The sequence below is a fragment of the Nelumbo nucifera genome, chromosome 1 (genome assembly GCF_055504915.1).
Source record: "Nelumbo nucifera cultivar China Antique chromosome 1, China Antique-T2T, whole genome shotgun sequence".
Taxonomy (NCBI): Eukaryota; Viridiplantae; Streptophyta; class Magnoliopsida; order Proteales; family Nelumbonaceae; genus Nelumbo; species Nelumbo nucifera.
In genome coordinates this window covers 108,864,168-108,884,718 of record NC_142649.1, presented here as the reverse complement: position 1 = coordinate 108,884,718, position 20,551 = coordinate 108,864,168, and the positions used below count along the sequence as shown (strand labels likewise).

At 37.2% G+C, this 20,551-nt stretch overlaps 1 protein-coding gene across 1 annotated transcript; it reads right to left on the bottom strand.

The window, feature by feature from the left end:
* Window positions 1–5,770: 5,770 nt before the first annotated feature.
* On the bottom strand, window positions 5,771–20,017 carry LOC104605933 (uncharacterized). Its single transcript, XM_010270891.3, has 4 exons — window positions 19,518–20,017; window positions 19,379–19,439; window positions 19,148–19,292; window positions 5,771–6,534 (listed from the first exon to the last, which is right to left on the bottom strand). The coding sequence occupies exons 1-4, from the start codon at window positions 19,771–19,773 to the stop codon at window positions 6,283–6,285; spliced, it is 714 nt and encodes a 237-aa protein (XP_010269193.1). The 5' UTR covers window positions 19,774–20,017; the 3' UTR covers window positions 5,771–6,282.
* Between the last annotated feature and the right edge of the window lie 534 nt (window positions 20,018–20,551).

The following is a 20,551-nucleotide window of genomic DNA, read 5'->3' as shown; positions in this document are numbered from 1 at the left end:
ATTGATTGTATTTTAGTAATTATTTATTCTTTTTTGTGATAAATGTATTTTCAATGATTATGTATAAATTTATTTTATTTTATTATTTAACATAAAACTTTCAATAATTATTGGAGATTAAACTATTGTTATTTATTAGAGATTAGACTATTAATTTAATTGGAATTATGAGTGTTCATGAGTTGGTTTGGTTCAGTCATAGGCTATTTGGCCAACAAAATTGAGCTGGTCAGGTTGGGGAGTTGGTTAGCTAAAACCGACTAACCTTTTGTGAAAATCGACTCACTCAAGTCGTATCAGTTTGGGTCGATTTTTTGGTTTGGTCGATTGGTTCAAAAGATTTAAACTTAAAAATTAAATTAAATTTTTAAAATTATAGTGTAACTAATAAAAATAAATTTAAAAATTAGATTTATGATATAAAACATTTTAGACTAAGAAGTACGGGAAATTTTCCACATTTTATATTAAAAATTATATTTAAAGTATAAAATATTAATATATATCCATGGTTAGGTCATTCGATTTTGGTCAATTTACAAGTGGCCCAAGTGAAACTGATCCAACTTGGTCGAATTGGGAAATTTTTTAACCAAAGTCGACCTAAAATACTAGAAAACCAACCAACTCGGGTCGAGTTGATCGGGTTGGTCGGTTTCATCAGTTTGATGAATAAACCTAATTGAAATTAATTATTGTTATATAAAATATGAATTATTATTAATTATTTAAAAAGTTGAAATTATAAAATAATTGTATACTCTTATGTGTTTCTATTAGGGTTATTTACTAGAACACACCTTATAGTTTTACATATTTACTTAAACCTACATTGTAGTTTTCATTTTACTAAAATATATTTTACAACTTATTTACTTAATCAACATTCCATTAAGGAGTGTTTGTCTTGCCGTTAGGCCCATGATTTTTTATTCCAAAAACACCCTTAACACTTTTTTGTACATAAAACAAAATCGACCAAATATAGCCAATAGAGTGGTTGCTCATGTCTTATTAAGGGCAAAAATGGTATTTTTATTTTTATTTTTATTTTTATTTTCTTTTGATTAAATTTATTTAAATGAACATTAGGGTCAACACTATCATTTTTTACTGTTATCTAATGGAAGATTGATTAAATCCAGTGCAAATTATAAGTGGTGTTTTAGTAAAATGCTAACTATAGGGTAGATTTTAGTAAATCAATGAAATTATAAGGGGTATTTTAGTAAATGATTCTTTCTATTATTTAACTTTCGCTTAATAAATCCTGTGCATCGCACTGGTCCCCGCTAGTATGATATATATCGATACTTTGAGGAATCCAAATCGTCTCTCAACAAAACGCATATTCCAACACGCTTCCAACATAATATAACACCGCACGTTTCATACATGATGAGTCCCAACTTCATGGTGAGATATTGTGAAGTGTTGATTGTCTTGGAATGGGTTTTACTAGAAGTAGGGGTGGCTATGAGCCGAGCTTCGAGCCAATCTCGAGCTTGATATATAGGCTCGTTTGCTAATTGAGTCGAGTTCAAGCCTAATGAAGCTCAACTCGTGAGGATTGTGAGCCTAGTATAATAAATAAATAATTGTTTATTATATACATACAACATACATACATACATATATACATATAAATATATAAATATATATAATAAAGAATTTTTATTATATATAATAATATTTAATATATAAAAATTTTTATTTTTTATATGTATAATAATAAATAATTTTTATAATTCTTAATTTTTTTATGTAAAATAAAAAATATTTTTATATGTATATATTTTAGGGTAAATTACAAAGACCCCCTTGTACTTTGTTTTGCGACAAAGACCCCCCTGTACTATGACCGTGAGACAAAGACCCCCTTTCGTTAACTTTTCGTTGAAATCTACCGTTACAATATTTTTTAATCTCGATCGAACCGAGCCTCATTCTCCACAACCCAGCTCTTGATTTCCACTCCTATGCCATCTCTCGACTTTGCAATCTCCAATTCCCGAACCCAAAATGGTAATTTGATTCCGTCGAGAGAACAAGTGAGGATGATATTGTAGATATTGTTCCTTTGTATGTATACTATACGGTGAATAGTTCATCTGAATTAGCTCCTCTTTTTCCTCATAAAGAAAGATTGGTTAAGCTTAGGAGTATAGGTAGAATGTCATAATCAGTTTGTGTCATTTTACCTCGAAGAATCTTTGGTTATCTGAGAAACCTATGCATGAGTTCCATGGCATAGTGGTGAGGTCTTGGATTTATCATGGTCGAATAATAAGGTTAACATGGCTCTTACAGAAGAAAGTGCATTTTCCTGTCTGTTGGTCAACTTTGTTACTCATTGTGGCGGCTATGGCCGAGAGGAATGAAAAACAGAGGAAAGCGGGAAGAACAAAGGGGTGGAGAGAAAGGGGAAGGAGAAGAAGAGAAATTAGAGGAGAGAGAAATGTGAAGGAATCTGAGGTAGAAGGGATTATCGCCGCTATTGTTCTGTTCATGTATGTGAGGTGGGAAAGATGAACAGTGTTTTTCTTCCAATTGTTTATTACAAGGGTACTATGAAGATTAAAAAATATTGCAACGATAGATTTTAACAGAAAAATAACGGAAGGGGATCTTTGTCTCACGGTCATAGTACAAAGGGGGTCTTTGTCACAAAATAAAGTACAGGGGGTTTTTGTCACAGACCCCATATTATAGGGGGCTCTTTGTAATTTACCCTAAATTTTATTTTTTAGAAAACTTTACTTGCAATTGAACTCAAGCTCAAATCTCTATCTCAAATCGAACTTGAATCTAATACAATTTCAACGAATCTAACTCGAAAAACTAAATATTCGACTTGGCTCGATTCGAATTCACCCCTAGTTTTAGAGGTTTAACCATCGTGGTTGAACCGTTGGCTGGTTAAAAGAAGTAAATTTGGACATGTCTTAATTAACGAGATGAGATGACGGTCAAATTTTCTTCGTTCACAAGAGTGCACAGTCAGTACACTGCACTTGGATGGAAAAATGGTAAAGACTAAGGAGATTCCCACTTTCTCCCTTTCAGACTTTGTTCTCAAATATGAAAAAAGAGTGAAATCCAGTCTATCTATCAAAAGTTCAAAACAATGAATGAAAAAAAAGGTGGTGTGCAGTAGGAGACAACATTATCATCAACATAGTGATATTGCACTTAACAAAACTCTCAGTGGAAGTGTGGAGTCTGGAGTGACAAAATGGCTAACCAGTGACTAGACATCAAATGCCACTCAAAGCTTATCCACCATTGATCTTGATTCTTGATGCAGCCAATATTGACCGCCAGTAGGAGGATGCCATGTGGCATCGAATGGAAGAACGGGAATTTCTCTTCCCAAACTCAAACCCAAACCCAATGCATGGGGTGGATGGGCTGTGGGGACTGGGGAGCCCATCCGAACTCCTGATCGCATAATAATTCAAAGACGTGGCGAGCCGATCGAAGCATGCAAGCCCATGCAACGTGTTCAGCTAAGGCAGCCAAAGGAAGTGACACATGGACATCTAGGTGGAAGTATGATGAATGCCACATGTGGAATTGGGACTGCCAAATACTACATGTGGATGTGGTCGAGTTGATCAGACCACCAGCGCCAACGCATTTAGGGCGGGCCCATAGCTGCCCAGGTGTATATAACATGTCAACCACAAGCATCACAGGTGGATCGAGCCACCGACCACGTGTGAACGACATGCCTCTTCTACACTTTGGCTCACCTCACATTACTATGCGTTCATCTCATATAGAGAGCTCTTCAGCTCATTCTCCATTTTGCCTCCAATGGCTTGACCATTAGAGCCGACGCCCCCAGGAACTTAGCTTTAGGCCTCGGACATTCTCTTCTTCTAATCACAAGTGTTCTCCTTAGCAGCCAAGATATCAAACGGATTTTCAATATTGCCCTTGTATTCCAGATCGGATAGCATCAGATCTCATTGTCTATTCTTTGAAATCCACAAGTTTGCATGAAAGAAAGAGGATGATGTTATGGAGATGTTGCAATATTACATCTGTCAAAACTGATCAAAAAACATGATAAATGGGATTGAATTGGATGACTAGTCGTTGGTGTCATCCTGGTGAATACTGAATAGAACTCACTTCTGGCACTGGGTGGATCACATTTTTCACAACAGAAATAACCCACGTTTCAACAGTTGTTCTCATGAACTTATAATAATAACCATTCCATGGTGCAATATCTGAGTTCGGAGGTCCTTTAAGTGGGATCCCTTTACACTCACAGTGGTGGTTGGGAGTCCACACGGTCCACAACTCCACGTATTAGAGGTTTCATTGATCATCATCAGAGGAATGATGCTTTGAAGTTACGTTTAATTAGTGTTTACAAGTGGTGGGTTTTCAGATAGTGATGTCGCTTCTGAGACAATGAATACTTGTAAGAACCAATCCCACTATCACCATGTATCTTCACAAACCATGCACTCACTATATAAGTTGATTTACATGGGCAAGTTGAGATTGATGACATCTGAAAAGAAAAGATGGGAATTGTTTTATTATACTGGACCACCTCATCCCACCAAAAAAAAAAAAAGCCTAATCAGAACAATCTGAGTTGCCCTCACAGCAAAATAAGAGTTAACCCATTTGAAGATTACATTTCTATTGCTTTTCAGACAGCTGGCTGGGACCTGTAACATACATTTAGGCCATGAAAGAAGTAGAAGATTCATGATTAAAAGCACCAACTGCTCGTAAATTCCAGGGACCATCTTCAAGATTATGGACTTTTACATTGAACTTTGAGGGGGGGTAGCTTTTGACTGGGGGCTGTGATTACATTGACGTAATGCTACATGGAAAAGCAGGTCAGATTCTCTTCCATTGAATTCCTTGTAATAATGGATGTTTCCCACAACTGGGGCATGTTCAAAGGCTATGCATTATGGCTGCATAAAGGCCACAGTTTCTGGTTATGCCCAAGCAAAAGGTAGGTGCTGTGCTGCAGCATCACTAAAAAGCTCTCACCCAACAATTATGACTGACTGCCATTTTCTTCTGGACCACATATTGAGGAAACGAATCATGTGAAAAAGCCTGAAATGTTCTTTAATTCAACCATTGCTAAAAAAATCACTTAAGGTTTTGGCATATTTTACATGCAAATGTCTGTGGAATCCATCAAAATATGCACTGTTACAAATATAATAATATTTTTATATTAAAAGATAATCCATCCATCCCTTTGGATTCCATACTCTGTTATCCTTGAATAAACTGCTGGTGCCCCTTGAAAAAGAATGATTGGTGTCTAATGTTCGTTTCACCCAAAAATTCATATTTCTGTTACTCTCGGGTCTCAACGTGTTAGGATCAAACGCAGGACAACAAACACTGATGACCACTCTGAAGAAACCCAACTATTTGGGGTCAGCTACAAAACAATTTTATCCCGCTATTGTATTATAGGGAGCTACTTTTTTTCCTGTCAAACTGTTGTAAGTTCTCGGTTCATTTCTTACCGCTTAATCCCGTGTTCAGTTTTCTTTGGTCTCACAGACACTCGGTCTCAAAAAATTGGAAATAAAAGGCGCGTTACTAATACAAATATGTAGAATATAAAACCTTGTATTTTATATGTATTTACACTGTACATGTTTGCATTTATACTCTTTATGAACTGAGCTAAAGTGCTATTTTTTCACATGCAGGAAAAACTGAAGGTGCCCCCACCTTTGAATGGTGCAATCAATACCTGGCAATGGAATGGGGTGTAAAAGTCTCATCATACTATTGTAATCACCCTATTGAAAGCTTCTTTCAAGAGAATCCAAATTTCCAATAGTAAAGATATAAGTCATTGTTGAGAAACCATCCAAGATAGAAAGGATCATCCACCTTAGTAACATTTGCGTGGAGATCAGACTACAGGAAATTGACACAAGTTTTCTCAGAGAGTGTTTAAGCAATAAAATCGGTTTAATCTGTCATTTCCTAAAATATTAAAGTTTAGGACTTTAGGTACTGCCGTCGCACTCTTCTATGAAAGAATACCTTCTGCATAAAACCGAGGTGCAGGATGCCAACAAGCAATCAGCCATGTCTCAAGAAGCATGTTCTGCAGGAAATCTGCGCTTGACATCAATATGTCCTAATAATTTAAAATTTCAGGTGATATTTTTTGCTTTTTGATAATTTTTGGGTGGAGGCTGGAAATCAAAATTAAGCAATCTCTATGGAGGAAAAAAGAACAAGGCAACAGATTCACACTTGTGCGCATCATTCACTTCCAGTAGCCATCAAGAATTCGCCCTCACAAACTACTTCACCACCAACATATGCCTTCCCTTCCATCTTTGCAATTCCAAAGCGTTTCTGCAGTTTAACAAGTGTCATTCGCATAACCAACGTGTCCCCTGCAACCACTGGTTTCCTGAACCTCACTTTGTCAATTCCCGCAAAGAAGAAATTCTCACGGGAGCCACCCACTTCTGGTTGCAGCATGACCAACCCTCCAACTTGGGCCATTGCCTGTGTTCAAATATCACATTTACCAATACCCATCATGAGTCAAGATGATATTTTCATATGCCAACTCAATAAAGGCAAAGGTATGCACAACAATTTAATTATAGCAATTCTATGATGCTGAGAACCAACATGTAATGAAGCTGATATACGTGGATTAGAACACAAGGGCAGTCAGTTACTCAGGATGTGGAGAGGCTTAGATTAAGATTATCATCTCTATTTAGTTTACCACAATAAAGTGTGTCACCACAAGCTGCAGCAGTCAAATCCAACTTGTTAAATTGTTTAGGGAGTTGAACCGTAAAAGACATGTGTCATGCAAATAGGTCACCATGTTAAATCACAAAAGGATAAGACATAACACCCCTAAAATCTTCTGTATTGGCAGAAAACCCTTTTTATGCTTGTCTTTCTGTGGTTTAAAGATACTTCACATTTCTCTTAATAAAAACACACTGAATTTTATAGAGAACTGAAAATGAATCTAATGCTAGTAGTTATATCTAAATATAAGCAATTGATGGTGGATATCAAGTCCATCTGAGGGAAAACTTCTGGCCAGACAAGAGAGTTATTTGACACCATAGAGCAAAAACGAGAACAAAATGAACCCACCAGGATAGAGCAAAAGACAGTCTTATAAAATAATAAAAGAAGGTAGCAAGTTTCTTACTTTACGTGATCAGGAAGAAAAAAAAGTTACACCAATCTTGGGATAGTACAACCCACAAATCCATATTGCAGATATATTGAAGATCTAATGGGAAGTTATATGTGAATACCTATTAACTTGTATGGCCTAAGCGTGCAAGCCGGTCCACTGTTTGGTACTTTGGTTCCCCATCCCACCCCCCCCCACCCCCCCAAAATGAAAATGATTCTTTCAACCGAGTGAATGTTATGAGTTTTGATAGCACCAGACTTGTTTCAATGTTCACGCATATAAAACTAGAGGAAAGTACAAAAGATTTTTCCTTTGAAGGTGAGAAAAGGAAAATAAGCACTGCAAAGCTTCCATGAATTTACAAAGTGCCAAATAGCTTTCTGGTAAGGTCTCTGGCTGGTTGCTAGGGGTGAGAAAAAAAAACTGAACCAACTGAAAAAACTGACCAAAACTGAACCGAAAATCGGTTAATCAAACCGGCCGGTTTGGTTCTGGTACGATATTTTTAAAAAACTAATAGTTTCGGTTTGGTTTCAGTTAACCATTTAAAAAAACCGGCGGTTAACCGAACCGACCGATATATATATATACAGTAATATATATTTATATAATATTATATATATTATATATTATATTTTATTTTTTTTTGAAAATCGAATAAACAATTTCGGCAGTCTAAGAGACTTTCACTTTCTCTTTGAAAAACTTTGAAAATCGAAAATCGAAAGTTTCAAAGAGAAATTTTGAAAGTTTCAAAGAGAGTTTCGGCCTCTGCCAGAGTGCCAATCTCTCAATCTTGAAAATCGAAAAATTTTCAAGCCTTTATTCTCGTGCTCCACCCTCCGACCAAATCACCGACGGCCTCCAACGATCGAGTCACTGACGTTCGACACTCCAACCAGGCAACCAACTGTGTCTGTCTCACCTCACTCTCTGTTCTGTGTTCTCTCTCTCATACTCTTCTTCCCCAACAAACCAGACCTACCGACAGGCAAGCCTCCGACCGACGTCTGGCGTTTCCTCTCAGATTCAGCCTTCACTCTCTCAGACCGGCATCTGGCGTCTCGTCTCAAATCTGAAATCTCACTCTCACTCTCTCTCTCTCTCACTCAACACTCAGACTCACTGATCTCTCTCAATCTCTTCTCTCAGTCTCAGTCACTCATCTCGCTCAATCTCTCTCTCTCTCATCTCTCTCTCTCTCAATCTCAATCTCAGTTCACAGTTCTGTTCAGTGTTCACTCTCTCCAGACCATCGGCAGGGAAGGTTTTTCCCCTTTTCTTTAATATTGAGGGCATAAAAAAAACCAAAAACCCAAACCGCGGTTAACCGGTTGCATCAGTTTGGTTAAATTGAAAAAACGAACAGTTCAGTTCAGTCCAGAAAATCAACCCACGGTTTAGTTAACCAAACCGTGAGCACCCCTATTGGTTGCAGCAGAGGCCTGGGATCAAATTCCACCCTCAGGGTTGTGGAATTTGGTGGAGCGCTACATCTCATTGTTTAGCCCATCCACTTACCAATGAAGAAGAAGAAGGCTTATATGACCACTGAGACCTTTATGTGATGAAGAAAATGCTTTATCTCATTTTTTGATTGGCCCAGGGGAGGGGGGAGGGAGTAAACTCCCTCCACAATTCCAACAAAGATGACATAATTGGACCATCATTAGGGATCCTTGGGCTATTCCATGGTTCTCTGCGTGAGAATATAAATAGATTTCATTGGACAAGCTATGTGGTGATCTATGATATCCAGACAGAGATACTCACACAGACAATTGATATGGAAACAGGAATGCAACTCTTCATTTTCTAGAATTCCAGCTATGGATATGGGCATCGAATATGATCTGTTTATTTCATGCTTTAATATCTTAGTTTTTAAAGCTGACTTTCATTTGTCAAGGCTTGTATGTTGCCGACTTTAATTAAATTTCCAACATGTACAGATTTTTTATAATTTGTTAAAACAAACTATTTTACATATTTTAAGAGTATCAATTCTGTAGAGCATATCTACAAGTTTCCAAGAAGTATCTAGTGTCTTATAGGTATGTAACATGTCCAAAACTGATACACTAGGCATATATGGGTATCTGGAAATCATAAATAGTGATTACTACTATATGAAAACAACCATGATACAGCATCTATGAGCTATGAACTACATAATTAGCCAGCAATAACCTAAAATATAAAAAAAAAAAATGTATAATAAGCCAGAAGTACAAGGATATGAAAATAGTGTGGAAAATGGAAACATCAGAAGTGAAGTCTAGGACCAGAAGAGATAAAAAGCAACAAAATACCTTGTTTTTGATAAATGAGATTAATTTTATTATTAAGTCTGAAAGTATAAGCATTACAAGTGTCCCTTAGAAAGGCACGAGCTGGTACCTCTATGTAAACAAAACAGAAAAAATTACAAGTGAGCCCAAAACAAAAACTGCCTATTCACCATTTGCGTGGACAAAGCATCTGCTAACCCATTAGCCGATCTCCTCACGCATTGCATCCTCAAGTACATATTCTTAGTGATCCATAAGATTTTTTTTTTTTATCTCATCCCTGTAGCACCATATTACAGATTCTGGATCCTTTAACCAACCCACCACCAATTTTGAGTCTCCTTCAATCACCTTCATTAGCAATTTGTGCTCCTTGTAGTGCTGCAAGCAATTCTGCCTTGAGCGAGTTCCCAAACCCCACTGGGCCAGAAAACAAGGCTAGCAGTTTTCCTTGCAAGCCTCTCACAACCCCCTATTGTTTTCACAGTGGTATGTGATCTTATAGTTTTGAAGGCAACTTAGCAGCATTCTATAAGAAGCACTTTGTTGCTTACCATGTTAGACCTATAGATTGTTGTATTACACAAGAGAACCCTAAATTCTGGACTACCTCTATTCCTAGCATCAAAACATAGCTCCACCAGACTAAAACCATTAGAAATTATAGAATTATGTCATGTATAAAGGAAGAAATGGTATATTATTAGTTTGTAGAATGTTGTTACAATCTTACTAGTGTTGTCAATGTAGTTAGGCAATGATTAATCATTTTTTCCTTGCCAAGTCATGTGACGACTATTTTGATACCTAGGTATTAACTAGTTGAACACAAAGGAAAATATACCTAAAAATCAAGAAATTGACAAAATCTTAAATACAAGTTCATAGAAATTGCAAATATGCAATAAAAGAATGATATCGAACATTTAGTTGACAGTATATATTTTGCAAACATAAAAAAAAAGGTTGGATAAACTAAGATAGGAAATGATAATCTATGTTTTCCAAAGAAAGAGTGTAACTTTGACTATTTCATGTGGTTCCCTTGTTAGTGGCAATTCCATACCAACATACCACTGAATGGAAGAAGTCCTCAAGGAACACCACTATCCTTTTATCATAACCCTCTTTCTAATTCATGTAACAAAAGTTTTCTCCCATTTGAAGATATTAAAGGAAGCTGGTCCTTGTAAGAGCTTTAAGAGAGTATACAAGAGAAGACATTCAGAGATAGTGGACATATTCCTGAGTTACTTTCTAGAAATAAGTTGGAAGACATTTCCAATATGTCTTGAGGTAGGAATTTTTATGAAACCTTGGATCTGGTTAATGTTGGTGAGTTTTTCAGCTGTTGAGAATTTTGGAGGATAAATTTTGAAGAAAAAGGTTAGATGTTTCATCTTTTTGAAGTATTCAAAGTTTGCTTTCAGATTCTTGTAATTATACCAAGTTGGGACAGTTATGAAGGGGGGGTGGGGACTGATGTGATTCAACAGGACAGAATCAATGGAAGAGGAAAAGAGTGGTATAATCCTAAACAGTGTATCTTGGCAGAGAATGATATTAGATTAAGGAAAAAATCGGATTAATTAGACTGGTTGGTTGATAAGGAAGTTCAAGTCAGCAAGAACTTGGGAATTGGGTCTGTTCTTCCTAGGTGGTGAAGATTTTGCCAGAGAAGTCATCATGGAATTAGATGATAGAGAGTGAATTAAAAATTCTGATACCATTTCTGAGGAGTGCATGTTGCAGCCTAGTTTTGGTTCCTCAGAATTGGATGGTTGAGGAGGGTTGGGGCTGACTCTTTTAAGAAGTATTAGATTGGTTGTAGCCTGTGGTAGTGATTGTTTGGTCTCCACGGTATTGTGTTAAGAAGCTTTATGAGTTTATGTCAATTTTGCTAAAACCTAGGATTTAGGATTTGATGAATGTCTTATTTCTCTTTTTATCTATCAAAATAATGACTTATTCTCTTTTTGAGTTAGCAGAAGTTAGAGGATCACCATAAGTTTCTTTTCTTTTTTCTGATGACATTATTTTAATTGATGAAACTAATGAACGATTAATTGAAATTAAGTTTGTGGACAAATTCTTAAGAAACAAGAGGTTTTAAAATAAGGACCAAATTAAGTTTGTGGACATTATCCAGGCATTATCCTAACTATATGGGTTCAGGTACATGATATATAAATTTAATAATAATAGGAGTGCAAATCAAGATACACTTAAGATTGGAGACCAAAAGCTAACTCAATGTGATCTTTTTTTGATACTTTGGTTTGATAATTCATAACATGGGAGAGATTGAGGAAGTCACCCATATAATTAGAGAAGGATGTGAAAATTTAAGACGTGCATCCGGAATCTTATGTGATAGGTGAAGCTAAGATGGATGAGTGGAAAAACTAGAAAGGATAGGGTCAGAAATGTAGTCATTTGAAGGAACCTAGGAGTAGCCACAATACGTGAAAATGAGAGGAAGTAGACTAAAATGGTTTAGTCACATGCATAGAAGACCTTTCTGTTTTAGATTTTTCTCAATGTTTCATCTGTTGTGATAGTTCCATACAACTTAACAAAGAATGTTGTCTCTATATCACTTAAATCTTTGAAAACCCTTAGTTTTTACTGCTTCACATTACTTTGGAAGAATAATCAAATTCTGAACACCCAAGAAATATTTGTTCCAAACATTTAGAAATTTATCAAGGATGATTCATGTTCGTAAGTGTAAATGTGTAGCTTCATTAAAAGGCCACCAATCTGAATCAGAACAGCTGGAAACCCAACTGATACATCAGTTAACACATTGTAATATGGACTGAAGAAAGATATCTTATTAATCAAAAAAGAAATGAAGAAAGATGTCTTTCCCTGATAGCATCCAAAATATGTTAGTAGCGGAAGGGGAACAGAATTTTCCATGATATAATTAGTTCTAAGATTGTCAACAAGTGTTTAGAGAAGACCTGATACTATAGTTAGGAATCTGCCTAAGTCGGTTTTCTTTCGAGGGAACTGACCTCCAGAGTAAAATACAGAGAGAGAGAGAGATGAACTGAATGAATTCCTTCCTGCCTCTTTCCACTTTCTTCTCCTTATGGTAAATGAGTCCATATTACCAATGCTTCTGGTATTACGTGAGTGCCATTTTTGGCCCAGCAGAAATCAATTATACTCGATGGTTCCATTTGCAACTCCATATCAGCAGAGAATTTAGGGAGGGTGGGCTGAGTGATTGCATGTGGCTTTAGGCGCTTCCTTAGAACTAAAACATGGAAAACGGGGTGCTGGAGTCTGATGGAAGATCAAGACGATAAGCTAGTCATTCAATTAATTCAACGATCTTGAAAGGCCCAAAAAAACGTGGTGCTAACTTGTTCCAGTGCTGTTTTTGAGTGGAGAGGAATTTATATGGCAGTAACTTTAGATAGACCATGTCACCAACCTCATAATTGACCTGGTGATGATGTTTATTATAGTAATGTTTCATCCATTGCTGGGCCTGAGTGAGATTGTGGCATAGCTGCTTAAGTGTGGCATCCCATTGCAGTAAATGTGTTTCTAGAGAAACCACCGGTGTTGAACCTTGTTCATATGGCAAAAGTGGTGGTGGGTCTCTGCCATATAATGCATGGAAAGGGGTATGTCCATTGCCTTGGTTTGGTCCCTGTGAAGCACCTTAAGTATGTCTCCATTCTCCACACATTGGTTGACCACCTCTGTTTGTCCATCTGACTGAGGGTGGTAGTTAGCGGATTTGTTCAATTGAACTCCTTGGAGCTTAAAAAGCTCTCTCCAAAAGTTGCTAATAAAGATTGGGTCCCAATCTGAAACAATAGATTGTGGAAACCCATGAAGTTTGCCCACCTCTTTGAGGCAGTAAAAGGGTGGGCCAAGGCCAAGAAGTGGCTATATTTGGTAAGCCTATCCACCACAACCAAAATAACTGATTTTCCTGCAGATATCAGTAAACCTGTGACAAAGTCCATGATATAGCTTCCTAAACTTGACTCAGAATGGGTAGTGCCTGCAATAGGCCTGATGGTGATTGCACCTCATATTTGCACTGTTGACATATGGAGCTGCTACATGACGTTGGATAGACTTTAGATCTCCTTCCAATAGAATTGAGAAGATACCTGCTTGTAGGTGGACAGCACCCCCAGAGTGACCTAATGGGGAGGTGTGGAAATAGTCCAACAATGAACTTAGGTGGGCCAAGTCTGATGGTAGCATAATTCTGTTCTTGTAATACAGAATATTCCCCTTGAGTGTGAATCCCGTTTGGAGTGTGGATCTTGTACTAATTGGGCCTTAATTTGCTGAAGGTCCATGCTATTTTCAGCGTCCAATCTCAGTTGGTCCCACAATGTTGAAGTCAGCTGCAGTGATACATGCAATTGGTGTAAGTTGGGTTGTTCAGTACTTGGTTGTCTTGACATAGCATTTGCCACCTTGTTGGTGGGCCCAGGCTGACACTCAATTGAGTAATCAATGCCCATAAATTTAGAAGCCCAACGCTGCTGATCTGTTGAGAGTATTTGTTGTTCAAGTAAAAACTTAAGGCTGTAATGATCAGTCCAGATGGTAAATTTGCGGCCCAATAGATGGTATCACCAATGTTGGATTGCTAATACCACCACTATTAGTTCGCAAGCATACACTGATGTGCTGCCTTGTTGAGAAGATAAAGCCTTTCGAAAAAAAAGGCAATGGGTTGTTCATCTTGCATCAATGCTTCACCCACTCTGAGACCCGAAGGATCGCACTCTATTACAACAGTTTTGGTAAAATCTGGAAGTATCAAAGCTGGTGGAGATGACACAGCTGTCTTGAGGGCCTCAAATGCTTCATGGGCTTTGTTGGACCAAGAGAAAGCATCTTTCTTGAGCAAGGCTGTTAGTGGGGCTGCAATCAGTCCGTAACCTTTAATAAAGCAGCTGTAGTATCCTATCAACCCCAAGAATGCCCGCAAGTCCTTAATAGTTTTTCTGAGTCAGCTGATACTTTACCCTCCTTTTAAGAGTTCGGTAATCAATGCAAAACCTCCAATGATCCATCTTTCTTTTTAACTAGAAGAATGGGGGGGGTGGGGGGGGGGGAACGGGTTGTAGCTAGGTTAGATAAATTTCTTAGTTAACAGCTCTTGGACTTGTTTCTCAATTTGCTTTTTTTTTTTTGAAAATAAGGATAGTGGTAAGGTCTTAGTTTTAAATTTGTTGGAGGTGCTCCCAGCAAAAGAGGAGTCCTATGATCATGTTCCCGTGATGGAGGTAATTCTAATGGCTCTTGGAAGACATCTACATACCGCTGTAGTAAATCTCCAAGTTGTTGCTGATAATTCTCTTGGCTCAGGGCCCTATAGGCTTTGGATAATACTGGGCTAGTATGGGTCATTCCTATTTGCACCGCCATCAACATTGCTCACAACCCAGTGCAACATGACAGAACTAAACATATTGAAGTTGACAAACACTTCATTCGAGAAAGAGTGGCTTCTAGAGAAGTGTGTCTACCTTTCATCACCTCTGAAGGACAATTAGCTGATTTCCTCACCAAGGGCATTCCCAAGGCTAAACTTCAGCATGATACTGGCAAGCTTGGCATGATTGACATCTATGCTAAGCTCGAGGGGGAGTGTAGAGAAGATGGGCCGAATGGCCCATAGGCTGTTTATCCTTTTTTATCTTTTATGTTCTTTGCTGCAATGGGCCTTAATCTGGGCTTTATTCTTTCTTATGTTATCTCTTTTTAATTTTCTGCTCAACTAGGGGCTTCTCTGTAAATTACTAAAGTTTAACTTAATGAAATAGAATGAAGGGAGTAAGAGAAGAGATTATGTTCGAAAAATCTCTCTCTCTGAACCCAAGTTGCTGCCACCTTCTTCTTCTTCTTCTTCTCTTCTCTCCTCTTGAACTCTGATTTCTGCTACTTTCTTTTGAATTTTTGCAACTTTCTAAATAGTCATTTCTTCTCAAAAAGTTTTTTCTTCTGACTGCCAATCTTTTGAACTCCATCTAGTACTCTCTCACAAGGTTCAAAATTTCAATATGTATCGGACCGTATTGTATTAGGGGCTTCCCGATATGCCCCTATAGTGGGTCTTTCAGGTTAGACCACGGTTCAGGGGGTAGACGGACCTTAAACCAACCCCTATGAACCAGATTGAAGAAAAAACTAAAAAAATGGAGAGGTGAGCCTCGATACAGGCCAATATACCCCTACTGGGGTATCGGCATGTATCGATATTTTGAACCTTGCTCTCTCATGCTACCAATATGCCTTAGTTTTGCAAGATTCTCATCAAAATCTTCACAGCATGAGGCTTTGAATCACACACAAAGGGTGTCAGTGAAATCCATCCAAGATAATTGTGGGTGTCCTCGCTGGTACCACTAGTACTAGAGGATTGCTTCCCCTTCTAGGTGGAGGGCTGCAAGGGCTACTCAATTGTGTCTAGGTGTTTCATTGTATTCAAAAAATCTCTCAACCCTGTAGATCCAAGAAATTGGATTGCCCCAGAGAAGGCTGGAAAGACCAGCTTGGTGTGTATCGATATTTTGAACCTTGCTCTCTCATGCTACCAATCTGCCTCAGTTTTGCAAGATTCTCATCAAAATCTTCACAACATGAGGCTTTGAATCACACACAGAGGGAGTCGGTGAAATCCATCCAAGATAATTGTGGGTGTCCTCGCCGGTACCACTAGTACTAGAGGATTGCTTCCCCTTCTAGGTGGAGGGCTGCAAGGGCTACTCAATCGTGTCCAGGTGTTTCATTGTATTCAAAAAATCTCTCAACCCTGTAGATCCAAGAAATTGGATTGCCCCTGGAGAAGATTGGAAAGATCAGCTTGGTGTTCTTGTTTGTGCTTGAGCTTCCCTGCTGACTGCTGCCTTGGCTACCCCCTTCTTGCTCGACTTCCCTACCCACTTCCAACGTGCTCTATTCCAAATGACGTAGGACGACTGCCATTGTTTCTTTGATTTCTCATACGTCACCGGAGACATGGTGTAGCTCGACCTCCACCTAGTCAACTCTCACCTCCATGGATGTGGCTCTCGTATTTGGCATCCAAGCTCTAATGAGAGAGAGAGAGAGTGAGAGTGAGAGAGAGAAACAAAATTAATTCCTTCCTGCCTCTTGCCTCTTCCCTCTTCCCCTCTTCCTTCTTATTTATATTGCAACCTGGTAAGTTGTTACAATTCGATTAGACCTTTTTATTACATTCTTGTTACAATGTGTTTACATCATTATGTTATATTGCTGATGTGTACCTCTCCTCTTATACACCTCATACACCAATTGCATGTTCTCATATAAGGGCTCGGGTTCCCCTGTTCTAACATACTATGATGAAAGCATAGAACAATTCAACGTCAACAAACAATTTATTGGATCAAGCAATTAAAAGTAATCCATAATTTCTCCAACTGTATTTGAAAAGATAAAAAGGTTTAGAGTTATTTCCCACCTTCAACCCCAACCCCCAACCATACACAATGACATCCAACTCAACTCAACTCAGCCTTAGTCCCAACTATTTGGAGTCAACTACTTTGTATTCATATTGGACTGGCTAAAGGTTTTTATTTTGGCTGCCAGGCTGACACAACCCTCATTTATCCAGACTTGGGATTGGCAGTGTAAGAAAAGTCTGCACTGGTGGAGATAACCCATATATAATCACAAACAAAATAAATACAAAATGCCTATTTCTACAATATTAAGTTTACTTTAGACTCACAAGGAAAACCATCAAGTCATCAAGGGACTATAGGTGACACACCACACGCCTGTACTGTAAGTATTCTCAACTATTGCCCATCTTATGAAATTTACCACAATATACCAACCAGTTCAGAAACTACATACTCATGGTAAGACACAGGGATTTCCAATGACATATTAGCTACATCAGAAAGTTGATCATCATTGAAATTCAGAACTAATCCAATCAGATACCATGACTGATATAGAGTAGAGACAATTTGGGCATGTACCTCAATCCTCCATTAGCATCTGCCTAAATCATTTCATTTCAGCAGTAAAGATCATATCATTCTATCCATATGCTAATAATAGGTGAATACAACTCAAGCTAAAAGAAAATTTCTATAAAACAGTTCTAAGACCAGCAATATGGAGCAAAGTGTTAAGCAGTCAAGAAACATGTACAAAAAAATGAGTATGGTAGAAATGTATATGCTGAGATGGATGAGTAAAAAAACTAGAAATGATGGGGTTAGAAATGAAGTCATTTGAAGGAACCTAGGAGTAGCTCCAATAGGTGATAAAATAAGAAAAAGTAGACTAAGATGGTTTGATAACATTCATAAATGAACCATCTACAACACCCATAAGAAGAAGCTATCTGTTGCAAGCTGAAGGGATTAGAAGGGCCAAGGGCAGAACAAAAAGGACATGGGTTGAAGTAGTAAGAAACGATTAGCACTAATAATTTAACAATGGATATGGCACTAAACAGAATGGAATGGCAAAACAGGATTCATGTACCCAACCCCATATACATATAATTGGAGTAAAGCTTAGATGGTGATGTTGTTTTCTTTATAATAGGAAAAAAGGAAAATTTATTCAATAAAAAAGGAAAAGTAACGCATAAGCTACAGGTAATGAGTTATCACCCAATACAAGAAAACAACTCCAACCAGAAAAAAAAAATTAAAAAAAAAATCCAGAATAGAACATCAATTCCCCCAACTATCAGAACTCATTACATTCCAAAAACCAAACCCAAAAGACCTTTTACATTCCCCCTTGAACTCTGGAATAATCAGGACCCACTCCATAATCTTGTTGCAGATTCCCCCACTATTAGATGATGATAATGATGCTAATAATATCTAGTTCAGATCATAGTTGTCAAAATCTTATAATTTATGATATGATAAGAATAGCATCATGATCTGAACTAGATAGCTTGTTGAGAAAGATGGGGTGTTGATGTAAAGATTTGGCTTTCAAGTTAAAATTGTTTTTGTTTTTTGATAATTAAGTTAAAATTGGTTATACATCTAATGCTTCTAGTGTACATGGTATATCATCTAAACATCTTACAATTTATAATACACATTTTTTTATTGGTACAATTTATGTTACACTTTGTGGTATGACTTAACCTTCTCTATAGTTCAAGATTCAATTACAGTTTACAAAACATTGGTTCAGATTCCATGTATTTCATTGGTTCAGTTCTCAACCTAAAATGGAATCACTTTTGGGATTGGGATGTTTTTTTTTTTTTTATCAGAAACCTTTTGGGATTGGAATGTTATCACTTCAGAATTTCAAAGAGATGAGTTCAATTAGATTTTGTTAAAAAAAAAGAAAAGAAAATGAAACCATTTCATATTAAAATGGTGTGGTTTCAAATGCTAAGAGAAACTAAACTGAAAATTGGTTCCCTCGAAAGCACATAGACAGGCACTTATTAAAAGTTTAGAACATATTATCAAACTTCAGAGGCTAGATATTGGTAAGAGAATCATACACAGAACAACACAACTGAATAGCCGCCACACTTAGGAAAATGTATGGCACGTTTGCCTTTGCTTTAAACACAAAATGCATAAAATAAGAAAGAAAATATGTCATTAGTCCATAAAACCGAACCACGACATGAACAATATACCTCGACCATGAGAACACCAGGCATAATAGGCCTCTCAGGGAAATGTCCAGGGAAGAAGTTATCGTTTATTGTTACATTCTTGATAGCAACAGCTGAAACACCAGGATTGTACTCAATCACTCTATCCACCAAAAGGAACGGAAACCTAACACAAACAACCCAAATTCAAACTTAAAATCGTGTGAGATGTCATTCAAGACAATATGTTGAAATCACAGCAAGATGACTCACCGGTGGGGCAAAATCTCGCGAATCTGGTTAATATCCACCACAGTTGGAAATGCTGGATACCCTGCCACCATGCTCCAGAAAATTCAGAATCAACTTATATTAAGAAAATGTGAAGAGTGGTTTCTGAAATAAGGCATACGCTTTTCAATGGGAACATCATTGTCTCTGTTGTCTGCCCCATTCCCAGAACAGCAAGAAATGAGATTTCTTCGACACTTCGATTCAGACAGCTGGAAGTGGGATCCGGTGTTCAAAATAGAGGTTCGATAAGACAAGGTTCTTGTTTGAAACGACGCAGGGGAAGATGGTAGGAAGACATGATCAAGGGCCTTGTGAGAAAGCGAGGAAGAAGGAAGACGAGATAAAAGCGAGGTCGAGAGAGATGTGGCCTCCATTGTTGAAATGAGGAGAGAAATGGAACGAGCCTCCAAAGCAGAAGAGCAGAGTAGGTGAGTATAGTTAAGAAGTGAAGATTATGAGGGCGAAATCAACGAGACGAAATCAAGTTAGGTGAGTGTTTGTAGTACAGGAATCAGGGAGCGGAGACTCCGAAGTTTGTGCAGAGGGAGGAGGGGCCAACTGGAGTTGGGACCGTCGGGTTGGAAACTGTTCAAATTGAGAGAGAAAGTGAGAAACGGTGTTTTATGGAACTACAAACTAGTAAGCATCTTATTAAAAATGTATTTTTTGTTTTTTACTATTAATTGAATGTATAGATTGTAAAATTCAAATTTGATTACATAAATATTTCATTTAAATATGTGATAATTGAATCAAGTTGTAAAGTTTCAACTATCATTGATAGACTTATGTATTTGGCTAGATTCTTCTTTTTATAATGTTTTATATTTTTTATCTAATTTTTTTTGTTTATATATTAAAGAAATATAAGATTTAAATAAAGATAATTGAATGAGTTGAAAAGAAGTATTTCAATTTATAATTTAAACCTCAATTAAATAGGGACTAATTCAAAATTGAGTATTTTAGTCATAAAAAAATTTCACAATTTTATTCATATTTTTAATTGTAGTGTAAATATAAAATTATAGATGTGTTTAAATTTTTCTATAATTTTATTTTATTTGTGTATGTAAAAATGATTTTAATATGCCACACTTACTTCTTGTTTAATATGATAATTATATGATATTATACATGTGTTTGAATGTT